Source organism: Daphnia pulex, chromosome 10 (genome assembly GCF_021134715.1).
Source record: "Daphnia pulex isolate KAP4 chromosome 10, ASM2113471v1".
Lineage (NCBI taxonomy): Eukaryota > Metazoa > Arthropoda > Branchiopoda > Diplostraca > Daphniidae > Daphnia > Daphnia pulex.
This window is the reverse complement of record NC_060026.1, coordinates 3,396,352-3,410,102: the sequence shown is the minus strand read 5'-3', so window position 1 is coordinate 3,410,102 and position 13,751 is coordinate 3,396,352. Positions and strand designations below refer to the sequence as shown.

The 13,751-nt window shown below is 40.8% G+C and overlaps 1 protein-coding gene across 1 annotated transcript; it reads left to right on the top strand.

Annotated features, from left to right (window-relative positions):
- The first annotated feature begins 921 nt into the window (after positions 1-921).
- Positions 922-2,554, top strand: LOC124204308 (slit homolog 3 protein-like). Its single transcript, XM_046601350.1, has 3 exons — positions 922-1,041; positions 1,129-2,116; positions 2,186-2,554. The coding sequence occupies exons 1-3, from the start codon at positions 997-999 to the stop codon at positions 2,338-2,340; spliced, it is 1,188 nt and encodes a 395-aa protein (XP_046457306.1). The 5' UTR covers positions 922-996; the 3' UTR covers positions 2,341-2,554.
- The last annotated feature ends 11,197 nt before the right edge of the window (positions 2,555-13,751 follow it).

Here is a 13,751-nt window from a genome sequence, read left to right as displayed (position 1 = left end):
GTACGTATATAAACCAGTTTAAATCTACGATGCTAGGTAAATGAGATAGTTACCTACCGACTTAAACTAACGATGGACCAAAGAAAATAGTTATATAACATTTAGCCCCATAAGCTCTATAATTGTGATGTTGGTATGGAGTGAATGAAACGGTTCAGAAAAATTACTTCTAAACATAAAAGTTACTTCAAAAAAAAATAACTGTTATGTTTAATTTTTTTAATGCGATGTTTGAACTTTCATAAAATTAATTGCGGTAGTAGTTCAATCTATTGGCTCAAGGTCACAATATAAAAAAGTGCGATCGATCGCCGAAGGCCAGGATCCCCATTTTAGGGATCTTTTTCCGCCCATTTGCATTCACTGAGTAGGGAAACCCCCCCCCCCCCGGAGCACAGTCCACACAAGACGTTCCACACAAGACGTGTGCTCTTGTGGTGGATGAATCGATGGTTGCTAACTGCTGTTCCGCAAGGGCCACTCCCAAGCAACTCTCAAGGAAAACTACTCCTTCAATATGGTATGTATCAATTAGCGAAGGGTAGATGACAAAGCTTAAAACTGAATGCGATTCCCTTAGAAGAAACAAGGGCAAAAATCTGCCGGCAAAGATTGGCACTGAAATGCAGTCCTATACAAAAATTGAAATCAATAGAAAATTGAATATTGAAAACCAATTTAAGCAGAAAATGTACAAATTAATCGCGGAAATTCCATCTTACTGTTGTCTTAAATTGTCTCTTGCTGCGCTGATGTACATGAAGCGGTAGTTACTAATCAGCTATTCTATACAAGAGCCAAAAGGAACTCGCAGGGAAAAACCTTCAAATATTGACACAGACAATGATGGCAAACCAGAAATGTACACGTCGACATGATTCCCTTAACAACAAGGTGAAAAGCCGCTGCAATTTACCATTGAAACTAAGTCGCATGGAAATTTTCGTATAAATAGACGATCGACGGGCGAGTAAAAACAGAAGACTCGTTAATAAGATGAACCGCGTACATTTGATTCCGCTCTCCATAGTCGGACTATGGGTAAGTCTCTTCATTGATTATAATTATTTCGTTTCGGAAAATTGTGATTTTCAATCGTTTTTTTTTTGTTTGTTTGTTTGTTGTTAGTTGTTGGTGACTTCTGTTGCAGGTTTTTCTGTCGATGCAGATACACCTTGCATGCGGCTGGCTTTGGCCAAAGCCGCCGGCATTTGTTCGAAAGATTACTCACCCTGTAGTTGTACCGAACAAAACATTAATTGCAATCAAGTACCAGTTCGCGATATAGCAACCATGTTCAATACTATGACATGGCACGATTTAAATTCAATCGAAATTACGATATCGCCAACTGAAACAGAACCGATTCCAGATGATTTTCTGGGTTACGCGCGCGTTAATGGTTCCGTTAGTTTAGTTTGTACGGAAAACAGTTATTTACAGGTATCTGAAAACGCTTTCCGCGCATCCATGGAATCTATCCTTTCTGTATCAATTAGAGGCTGCAATTTAGGAAAGCTCAATTATTCATTCATGTCCAAAATGAAAAAGCTGAGCGCCTTTTTTATTTTTCAATCAAGTGAATTTTTAAGTTTTAAAGGACTGCCCTCTCATTCAAATTTTAAGATGATGAGCATTACGGGATCCAGTGGATTTCTTGCACTAGATTCGACTCCCGTTGAATTAGCCGGATTGAAATCCTTTTATCTCAATGATAATCAGTTAACTGATAGTGAAGCTTCTGCGCTTATTAAAACTTTGGCTACAACATCAGCTAACTCTTTGACTGACATCAGATTGAACGATAACAAGCTGACCCGAGTCCCTGATTTTATATTATCGATACCAAACCTTAGAGACTTACATTTGAAGAATAACGCCATTACCTCGCTGTCTGCCAACTCATTGGCCTTCAGAGGTCCCATTTCCATCAGTTTGGGTAATAATCAAATCAAATCCGTAAGACCAGGCGCGTTTGGTTCGCTAAGAACCTTGGGTACTTTTGGATTGATCAGTCTCAACCTCAACAAATTTAATCGCTTGGATTCCAACGCCTTCCAAACCCTGCTTGAAGGAATGGTTATAGCTGGTGAAGGAAGTCTGGAGCTTGGCGAAAGTAAGCTATTAGTATTTGAAAATTCATAGGTAGCCTATTTATGTGATTAAATATTTGAATTTTTACCAGCTCCGATTGTCTGTGACTGCAATATCGCCTGGCTTCTCCGAGATAACAGACATCTGTTAAAGCATGTCTTGTATGGAAAGTGCGCCGATGATGCTGGGGATTTTGCCGATGTCGAACCGGAGAGATTCGATCTTGAATACTGCCCAGCAGCGTAAGTGGAGACCGAACAGAACAAAAAAAAAATTCTGCATTCTTAATGAAGCCTACGGCAAAAGTGTTGAATTCATTTTTAAAATTAGCTTTGTGATTCGGTATTTGTTTGTGTTTTTGTATGTAGTCGGATATCTTCAATGTGAAACTTGGTTGACGTCTTTAAATAGGCCTAGACTCCTGTAACAAATGACAATAAACATTTTTCTGGCTTCTTAATAAAGCTGATTCTAAACAAAATGGACACGAAACGAGAAAAACGTAAGCAGTAGATTTGAACTGCGCACCTTAAATTATTTTATTCTGTTGGAGGTTTTCCCGATAGATGGCGTTGGAAAGCCGAAAATTTGAACTGCGCGCTTAAAAGAATTAGAAATCTATAGAGAAAGCAGATCGACCGCTGGTGGATATCGTCGTCACTCGTCAGCACCTTTTCTAGCAGTGGTAGCTCTACTGCTATAAGAGCATTCATTCAACGTCATTCAAGAGATTTATCTTTAACTCTTCTATAATTCCACCGTCTACAGATTTCCTCATAGTGATCCTGTAGGGTTTTTTATTCTGACATTTAATATTGCTATTACTTTAAGCTAAAAACAATGTGCGACGTGGGGTGGCGAGGCGAAGCTTCCGTCACACCAAAGTCGTACCATTTATACAGAAAATTTGTTTTTTGCAATGTATTCGTGGATCTAAATACAGACGTTTTTGTGATTTCTAGTTTGAATTCATAGATCTTCCTTTTTAGAATCTAGTTGAATGACCGCTCTAATTTATGAAATTTCACCATAAAGCATGAAATTCATTTTTCTTCTTTATATTTCCTTCATATTTCCTACGGGAACACCTCGCAATCCAAAGGGATTGAGAGGCCGGCCAGGTGGCCAGCACTGTTGGAGATAGCGGTGCGGAGTGGTGGTCGGCAGAGGTGCTGCCGAACTATACAGTCTAAACTATCCATTCTTTTGTTGCAATCAATGAAATTTACAGAAAAAATTGGTGCAACCCCCTCTGAATAGTAACTGAGGGAAAACCATCTATGAAGTGAATTAAGGACTTCGGACAACCCATTAATTTTAAGGTAGTTCAAAAAATCGCTCCCAGATGGCATGACGGAAGATTTCCGTGGAAAAAATCCTGGAAAAATTATCGAGTTTTTTTTTTAAAACCAGTATGTGCGTATTCTTCCGAATTCCCTCGTGGTGCACAATGACAGATTGAAAGTCTAGGTATCAACCAATCAATTTCTAGTTCAACGTATAATTCAGAGAGTGTATAAAGAATTGTGGATAATCAAGTCAACTTGGCGGCGGTCAAAAACGGTTCCAGTCGTTAACTCCGGCTTGCCGCTTGCCCGTATAGTATATGATGTCCAAGAAAAACAGCAGGAGCGGCTATATAGACAGCTAAGGCTTTTCAGCGCGGCCAAGGGAAAATTGTTGATTGGAAGACGCGCTTGCATTCCTCGACTCATAAAGTCGGCAAAGCGACGAGCAACACAAGAGGGAAAGAAAAAAGGGACGCCCACGTTCCTTGTGTGTGATTCTGAAAATAAATACAGCACGCAGGACAGACAGACAGACAGACACGCATATACGCCGTCGGAAACAAACAAAAACGGAAAAGAAGAAAGGAAATATAAGTGAAAAAAAGAAAAAACTCTTCAGCATCAGCTCTTTTCAGTTTAAAAAACTTTTTTTTCTTTCCTGTTATATTCCCCCTCGCTCTCTATTCGTGATGCGTGCTGTCGTGACGGGCGATGCCGTAACGTTTGCCATCATGACAGGCCGGGGCCATGCAGCTCTCTGTTCGTGTGTGAGGGGGTGGGGGCCGGACCGGAGCTCTCAAACTCATGACGACGTTTCTTATCTTCTGCTGGGTCTCTCTGCTGCTGCTCTTCTGTTAGTGTGTCTGCGTTGTGTAGCAGCACACTTTTTTTTTCCTGGAATATTGTTTGAGGGCGCATATAGAACTGCCGTTCTACAGCAGCAGCAAAAGTATATAAAGGAACGTGCCGATGCATCTGCTGCCTTTCCATCATCTTCTAAGAGAGAAAATAATAGCTGCCGCAAACGCTATGTGCTGCTGTTGTAGGACTTACTCACCCCAAACGCACTACTACTGCTGATGTATACTATTATATAGCTTTTTAGATGTATTATACACGTATAGTTCTTTTTCGCTTTGACCTGCGCCTTCTCCCGCCAATAGTTTGTGTATACATATACATACAGTTTATTCCGGATAGCTTCTTTATCCTTCTCCGCACTGCTGGATGATGAACAACAATTCCGTACTCTACCTATTGAAAAAAAAAGCTCTTTTGCCACAGCAAGGATATATAGGGAGTTCACCGGGGATGTTTGTGCTGCAATGCCTCCCATGTGTGCCGTATTTTTTGGCTATTTGTCTTATTTGAGAGCTCAACATATAAGCCGACTTATATATTTATATGTACATACATCATGTATACGCATCTGAATTGAATGCCGGTTGTGCTATAGGTCGCTGTGTAGAGACTTTTATTTTCAATTCCTCATCATTTTCTTCCTTTTCAATCCAGTGGGAGGGAGAGAAGCGCAGGATCCGCCCACCAGGATCCACCTTTTGAGTCTATTATATAGACCAACATCAGCAGCGATGTTGCTGCTGCCGCTAGCTACTGCTGGTATCCGGGCCATTTGCTCTAATCAAGTTCCCATTTGTGATATTAGTCTGTGAAAGATTCATTCTTTTGCTTCTTCTTCTTTTTCATCTCTCTTCTGCGCTCCTTCCCAGCAATATAGGCGGATGATATGATCCCCTTACTGCATATACACACAGCACATATCTATGCAGCTGAGAGTCTACTGCTCTTTCATTCAACGCTGTCGACTACGACGGCGTTGAAGTTTTATTTTCATTTGAAGAAGAGAGAAAAAGAAGAAGAAAGAAAAGAAGAAAAGAAGAAGAAGTCGACATTGCAGTTTGAAATGAAAGACAGGTTTATTTCCAGCTCTCCTTTGTCTGTAACATCCAGCAAACTATACTACAAGGGGGGGGGGGAGGGCTGCAAAGAAGACGACGGGAGAGAGGAGGACTGAAATAAATAGAGATATTGAGAAGGATTAGATTGAATGAGAGTCTTTTCCAACACTAGGAGCTAGCTGCTAGCTCCTGCTCGGCCTTCTTCCTCCCGCTCCTGTGCCGCCTCGGAGGGAAAATAATGAAGTGAGAAGAATGGCACTGTGTTTCTTTAGACTGAGACGAGCAGATTTGTTATATATACCCATCAGAAAGAGAGCCTCCAATATAACTTTGCCTTTCATGCGCGCCCTATGTGCTGTGCTCCTGCTAGCTAGGAATATATACACCGCACCATTTCCTATTCCGGCTTTCAGATCTATTTCGTCGTATAATGCTCCCGTTTTTCTCGTGACGGAATGGGAACACAGTCGCCCCTTCTGTTATTGTTTTCGCCGGGCAGCAGCTTTTGTGTTATTTTGTTTCCCAGCAGCTCCTCATATATATGTGTGTGTGGCATGGCAGCTCTTTTCAAATGATGTGAGACGCGTATATTATTTCTACATTTATACGCCATATACCAATCTATATATGGCCTATTTAACTTCATTGGTAATAGACATTCTTCGCCGACCATGCACTGTTGGACCATTTCAAACTCCCCGCTGTTCCTCGATGTGTATAGGATATATATCCATATGTATATTGGAGCACAGTAGTAAAAAAGAGGAGCGTCAAACGACAAAGGAGGGAGTAGCAGCTTAAATATTTCCCCTTTTTTCTTTTGTCTACACCTGGCACGGAGACCGGACGGCGTAAATTCATCGACGTAAGAGCGAAACTGCGCTGCTGCAGACGTGTCGACCTTATTCAACTCGCATTTCCATCAAGTTGCTCTGCGGCGATTGATGGGCGTTTAGTTATTTCTTCGCTCTCTTTTAACTCGTTTTCTCTTTTGACTAAATGGGCAGCATTCTCTTCCTGCACAGCACCGCATACACGCGCAACAATGAACGGGCTTTCATAAATAATAGAGACGGGCCCAGCTGCTTAGATGCTGCTGGGAATATTATATAACCAGTCGGTTATATTATTGGCACCCATAGAGCGCTTATAAGCTGCTGATTTCTCTTTGTGATATTTAGTTATATAACAGTCATTAGATTTTCTTCGATTGAAACTTCTTTGATAGAAATATAAAAACCCTAAACATGTCCAGATATTTGTCTCATTGTTATTTGCCTTTGTAGACGACGACGACCGTCCATATAATATGAGATGATTGATTGCATTGGTAAACGGTAACGACCGAAACCGCTGCTGCTATGCCCGGTCGAGCACGTAAGACGCAGGTCCATCAATGCTATGCTACTACTATGTCCTTAGGGCGGTGTTTGGTATTGAACAATGGGGATTGATCAGTGTCTCGTTAGTTGGCGATTGATTTTCTTATTCGTCCTGTTGTTATATATTCTCCTTTAGATTATTCTTTGCTATTACATCTGTACATACATCACGGTGTCCCTATGTGTGTGTGTGTCCAAAAAGGCCAAGGCCTATATATCTTATATAAAGAGTGGACTGTTATACTTCTGCGGTGGCTCTCTTGATTCGATTTACTGGCGGTCGCATCCAGAAAGAATCAAGAGAAAGAAGCGGTGGGGGGAGAAGAAGAAGAAGAAGAAGAAATGTCATTGCTATGCGCAGGTCATCTGTATATTGTATGGATCCTGGCACATTTGTGTGTGCTGTGCGCTCTATATATATGTTCGTGATGTCTCAGAACGTGAACTGCCGATTCAGCTGGGAGAGCTAGAGCTCTATAGAAAGCAGCAGCATACACATATATATAGTATGCTCTCCGCTTATATATTTCGTCCAACGGTCACTTTATTGATCCACCATACCGCCTACGCTTTTCCCCCCCTTATGTATTCTTCCTTATATTCCCCTATAGATAAATATATATTTCCTTTTTCTGCTGCATCGACAACCAGCAACTGGGCTCTATACTCTATAGAACCCCTTTTTCTTCCAGGAAAAAAAAAAAAAAAATCGATCCGCTTTTCTTCTATATCCTGTCGCATGACAAAGAAAATCCCGATGGATTATTCAGGAGTCAGCAGCAGCATGCACTGGGGATATATTCCATATTTCATTCGACGGGTTGGAGAATAATAAAGGAAACAGTTCGTCTCTTTATTCCTATATGCTGATAATATTTACCATTGATCCTATTGGTCGACCGCTCCGACCCGGCGCGTATAAGAGAAATGAAATATGGATTCATATGCGCTTGGCTTCCTATTGGTCGCCCCGGTGGGTTGGGTCTTTTCACCCGACCGCAGCTATAGCTGCTAGCACCACATGGGGGAGAGAAGAATATTTTTCTCTTTTTTCTCCCCTTATATTATGAAAGTTATGATGTGCGACGCCCTCGCTTTGCCTTCTCCCCCCCTCTTGCCACACACGACATTGGTCGCTATGAAATTCATAAGGCCACGCCTACCATACATGTAAGAAGTCCAGGGGAGTATGAGAGACTGTGTCAGCCAACCACCGGTTTCCCCCTTTTGGTTATCATCTATTCCGTGTGGCCCTTTCATCTTTTTCTCCCCTTTTTCTAGTGGGTCCGGCATATCATCTGCCGGGCGGGAGATGAGAGACCCGTTATGCGCGTTTTCTGTTATGACATGCGCCGTGTATGATTACAGAGCCATCGATCGTTATACACCCGTTAAAGTATAGATGGGAAATATATCAAAGAAAAAAGGGGAGAATATATAAGGCACACCCAACAAAAGATGATCGGTCTATACCCTCTTATTAGCGCCAGTTCACCGCCCATCAGTTCAGGTTCCCTCTATTTTATTTGTCTATTCCCATCGACACTGACGAGAGAGGTGTATACATTACACAGCCGATGAAGTGCTATGTGTATGACATCAGATAAGACATGTTTTTCTACTATATAGCGCAGATGCTATTCACATGAGTAGTATGGGTTCCATATTTGTCTATACGTCGTCCCTTTTCATTTCATTTTTTCTCAATCCGGATTGGATTTGATGCTTATAAAATCCTCCCCCTTGTTGTTGCAATGGAGAGAGAGAGAAGAATCGCTCCTATGTTATTATGTGTGTTTTTATTTTTATTTTTATTTTTTTATTTCGTCATAGAGCGCAGCGGCAGAGTATTGTCGATGGCAAAACCAAAGGGGCTTGAGAGACGACCGACCCCTCCCATCGACATGTACAATATAAAGTGATGCTATAATACACAATAAAGGAATATCATGGTCTATAATATAATATAGAAAAGGAAAAAAAGAAAAGAAAAGCTGAAAAATTTGTGTGTACTGCTGTATACCTTATATCGCGGCATTGGATCTGAATGGCCAGAGAATGGATCGGAGCCAATCCCTCTGTGTCCCCTTTGCTGAGCTGATGCTGCTGCCTCTTATATGTGTATAGGATAGACGATGAGGCTCGCTGAGATGCGCGAGACCGTTTGATAGGGCGATTATAATTTCGCAGTTGAGTGCGCCATTCATCTCTCCGCTGTGCTGGTCGGTCGGCCTTTCCTGCCGCCCTGATGGTCTACTGCTAGCTGGGCTCTCACACACACACATCACGCCGGGCGGCTACAGCAAATGCTATATCATTATGTCATCATGCGAGCCGCCAGCTCTGCCAGTCAACCGTGTCTTATTATATAGCATATATCCTATATGCTATATGCTGCAAGCATATAGGAACTAAACCATCCATCACACATGTATTTATAATGCTGACTACGTATGTATAGAGCCCATGTACTACAGATATTACAGTCAGCCTATTTATGTTAAACTCTATCAAAGATTAATACACAAGGCTTTCATTGTATAATGGTTACATTATACATCAGACTCTATATACATGTATAAATATCTTGTAAACTTTGAGCAAATAACATTTGATGGTTAGAGTGATGACTGTCTGCAGAGTAGTATATGTGGTGTGTAGGCCTTGTGTCTAAATATAAATAGAAAAGACGAACATTTGCTTGCAAGCTGGGCCGAGTCTATTATCACATTCTCGCTCGCTCTCGTCTCCCAGGGTTATATGTATGTATATATATTCGTTTGGCTATTATTGACAGGGGCCAGCAACGAGACGATATAGGAATAATAAAGGAAAGGGCCGAGGGAGTAGAGAGAGTCCGGTTGGACCCATGCTGTGCTATTAAATACACAACACAAAGAATAATATAGCCCCGGCTATACTGTCGTCTATACTATGCACAGCAGTATGTGAATTTAAGTCCTATGCGAACGTTAGTTTGCTGCGCTGGGAGAGAGTGAAACAAAAATATAATAACATTGAGAAATAGTATGGATACATACATATACACATAGAGTACATATAAATATAAAGATAGGGCTATAGACGTCTATAATGGGCCAGCAGCAAAGACCAAAGAGCGCCGGCTGGTTTTTATTCCCCGGGAGCCAATCAACGAGACAAAACCAGTCGCCGACTAAACGAGACGACCAGCAAATAACGTGCTTCTTCTTCTTTTTCTTCTTTGTTTTTTTATTTATTTATCCTTGGCTGCCTAGTTCACCCCGTTGTTGTTTTTTTTAACTTTTTTTCCCCCCAGCTGTTGGTATTATAGTATCGACCAAGATATTATTGCCGGATTGTACTCTGTAACCCCGCATCAATTTGGGAGCGTCGCAATTTCGTTCGTCCTCTATATATTATTAATTGCGCAAGCAAAACGATTTCTCCCGCACCGAGTTGTAATCGCAGAAAATGGTTTTATTTTCTTGTTGGGTTCGCGCGCGTACTTATGCAATTAATTATAATTCGAGCTGTTTGGCTTAAGGGCGTGGTTTTGTGTATTAGCATCAGGGTAAAAAGCAAAGTCAGCTATTAATTAATTTTATTTTTATTTTGCATCCGAGCTCTTTTAAATAATTGATTTTGTTCTACTTTTTAAAATTCCCGCGCGTCAGCAGACCTTATTTTTTGTTTGTTTTATTTTAATTTGAATTTCTATTGAAGTGTATTTATTTATAGGAAACTTATGGTGGTCCGTTATTCTGGACGAATGAAAATGTCGCAACATTATATATTTGACTATAAATTTATTGTATACATTACTATAGATATTCCCCCTCCTAAATTCTTCAGACGAGGGACTTTGACTGTGTATTATCCGCTTCTTCCATCAGGTCGATATCGTCTGGTAAAACAACCAATCGGTAGGATATATAAATATATGCATATGTGATGTTTAGATAAATATTTAAATTTTCCTCTCGAGAATAATATAAGAATTTCAATCGAAACTTCTTATAAGACGGAAAGATCTCTAGAAACCAAAAGTATTCGGACCCAGCACAGACCAAAAAAAACTAACGAAACCAAAATGACAATTTGAGAAAATAAAGGGGATGAAAGATAAAAAAAAAAAAAAAAAAAAAGGATATATAGACGATGAGGTTGGGATGCTGGCGCGATGTTTGAACTTGGAACAATTTACGAGCCGATCGCCGGATCAGATGCCGACGTGACGCTCGGCTGTTGGGGGAGCACAGCGCGGATGGGCCGCGATCGGCATTGATGGGGTTCAGATTGAATTGCGATCGTTGTTGATTTAATTAATGGATCTAACTCTCTTCTTCTTTGGTCAGCTGTTTGTGTGCAGCAGCATAGTGTTCCACGTTTGGGGGCCAGGCCACAGTGCTGCGATATCAAGGATATTGTTGGCTGGCTGCTACAAAAGATTTGTGTCCAGGTCGCCATCTTATATATTCCATTCGCCTTCCCTTTTAATATTACAAAAAGAAGAGTCGCGTGTGTTTAGTTTTGTTTTGTTTTATTTCTTTTTTTCTGTTTTCATATTATACCGCCAGCGCGCGCGCTCACGTCACGGCAGCAACTCTTCTTCTTCTACCGCAATGAGAAAGAAAAAGAGAAGAAAACATTTTATTTTTTTAAAATCTTTTTCTCCCCTTTTCTGTTGCCCAACTGATAAGGATAAAAAATTTTAAAAGAAAAGAAGAAGAAGAAGACGACCGACAACGGACGGCGACTTATCGGCCGGTGAATTGTGACCGTCGCTCATTGGGAACAACACAAGGGGAGGAAGAGAAGAAGAAGAAGGCGGCGCGTGGTTCATTTTGGCTAATGGTTATGACTTTTATCCCATTGAAACATCTTTTACCCAGTTGTCCTCTACTCTCTCTCTCGTCCTGGCTCTTTTCTAACACAAGGCACCGCTCTCGGCTGCTGGCTGGCCCAGCCATCACCTTATATCCTTTGGCTGCTGGGGCTGTGGAAACATCAGCAGCCGTTGTCCAGCTCGCGTGCTCGACCGAATACTTTTTCTTATTCGTCTAGCTCCATTTATGGAACACACACACACACACAGGATATTATAATAGACAACCAAAAAATATACCAAAGCGGGTAATTCATCTTCTAATCGCCGGCTCATCTTCCTCCTTCTTCTTTTGTTTTGTTTTTTGTTTTTTGTTTTCTTCTTCCTTAAAACATTTTCGCCTCTAGGCGGCCACCTCTGCCCGTCGAGTATAAATCTCTCTTTGAAGAAAATAAAGGAAGAATAACCTAAGAAGAAGCTAAGAAAAAACATAGTTTTTTGAACCATAGGCTTATATACACACTTTTATAGACGTGGAGGACATTATGCATAGCACACATCAGGGAGGGGATGACTGATTGATTGATAATCGGCCCGGCCTTATAGAAGATAGGACCTACACTCTAAAGAAAAAGAAAGAAAACAAGAGTCCGAGTTTTGATGGAGAGACTGTTGAGGCGCTGATATTATTCGACACTTTCAAAAGGGAATATAAATGCTGTATAGGCCGATGTACACAGTAGCTCAAAACTGGTAGTTGAGTCTATTTACGATCGACGATGAATGTACTGTGCAGCCAGAGAAAGAGAGAGAGTGCTGCTGGACTCTATTGTAATGTTAATGCAATTCCCCAACTTTTCTTTTTTCTTTGGGTCGGGGATGTGTATTATATAACGCAAGTGGGTGGGTTCGCCATCGTCCCCTTTCTTATATATTCCATTTGCGCCTTTCTTTATATAATACACTTTTTTTCATTTTGTATTTCATGATGAATGGAACGGAACGGACAGGGTTTTTACTCCCCTCGACGAATGAGAAAAAAGTATGGAGGAAGAAGAAGTAGAAGAAGAAGAAAAAATCTTTTCCGATAAGAGACTTTATATATAATATGCCTCAATAGGGATGGCCGTTTTGATGGGCGAATTATGCAGCCGCTTCTATCGTTTTTTTCTTCTCTTCTATTTTCTTGATTCCCCCCCATTCTTTTTTATTATTATTATTCGGCTGATAAGGACACCAACGCCACCAGCATCCAAACATCAGCTCTCTCTCTCAGTTTGATATTGATGAGCATATATAGCTAAAGGAGTGTTGTGTGAGTGTTTATACAAATAAATATTTTTTTCCTAAAGAGAAAAAAAAAGGATAGATATATTGATGAAGGCGAACTATGGAGAGAAAACCCCAAAAGGAATGGAGGAGAGGGGACTAAAAAAAAAAAGTTTTTATTTTTTTTTAAGGATTTCCATCTGATCTGATCTGATATCAGAGAGTCGTCCCCTCCGTCCATAAACTCATCACTCTTTTTTCCATCCTCGAACAACACACACTGTATATATATATTGGCTGTGCGCGTGCATATACGAATCCTTTGGCTTGGTTTGGCTCCTGCTGGCTGAGCTGCTGCACCTTTTGGATATGTTGACGGGCCAGCATATAGCCCAGCATCACGCCGGTTTTTTTATTCGAGAAATAGAAGAAGTTCCCTAGATGGGAACTCTTGGTGTCTATGCATATATAAAGCCCCGGCAACTCTCCAAAATCAATCGGCTAGCCACACAATTTATGGCAATCAATCTATAAAAGAGCTCTACGTACGCGCACAACTTTATATAGGAAAAAGGGATAGAATTGAAACAAGGAGCGAGAGAATAGAAGAATAGGAGCTGCTGATGGTGTGATGGCACCACGGGATATATTATCATATAAGCCATATAGCCATAGCACATATCACCTGCCGTGTCTTTGGCTGATGGTGATGGCACCAAGCAGCAGCATCAGCCAGAGAGATCCTCTTATATATTTATTTATGTTTTTTTCAAAAGAGCTGAAACCAAAAAAAAATATATAGCCATACATATCTCTCTGCTGTGCACGTCTAGTTTTTTGGGTTGTTTCTTGTCGTGTGTGTTCTTTTTTTTTTAAGTTTCTTTTATTTCTTATAAGGAATCTGATTCTCTCCGAGAAGATAAACATTTCTCGATTCTTTCTCTTTCATTGACAGCCTTTCAATAGTTTCGCTTCGCTTGTCTCTGCGATG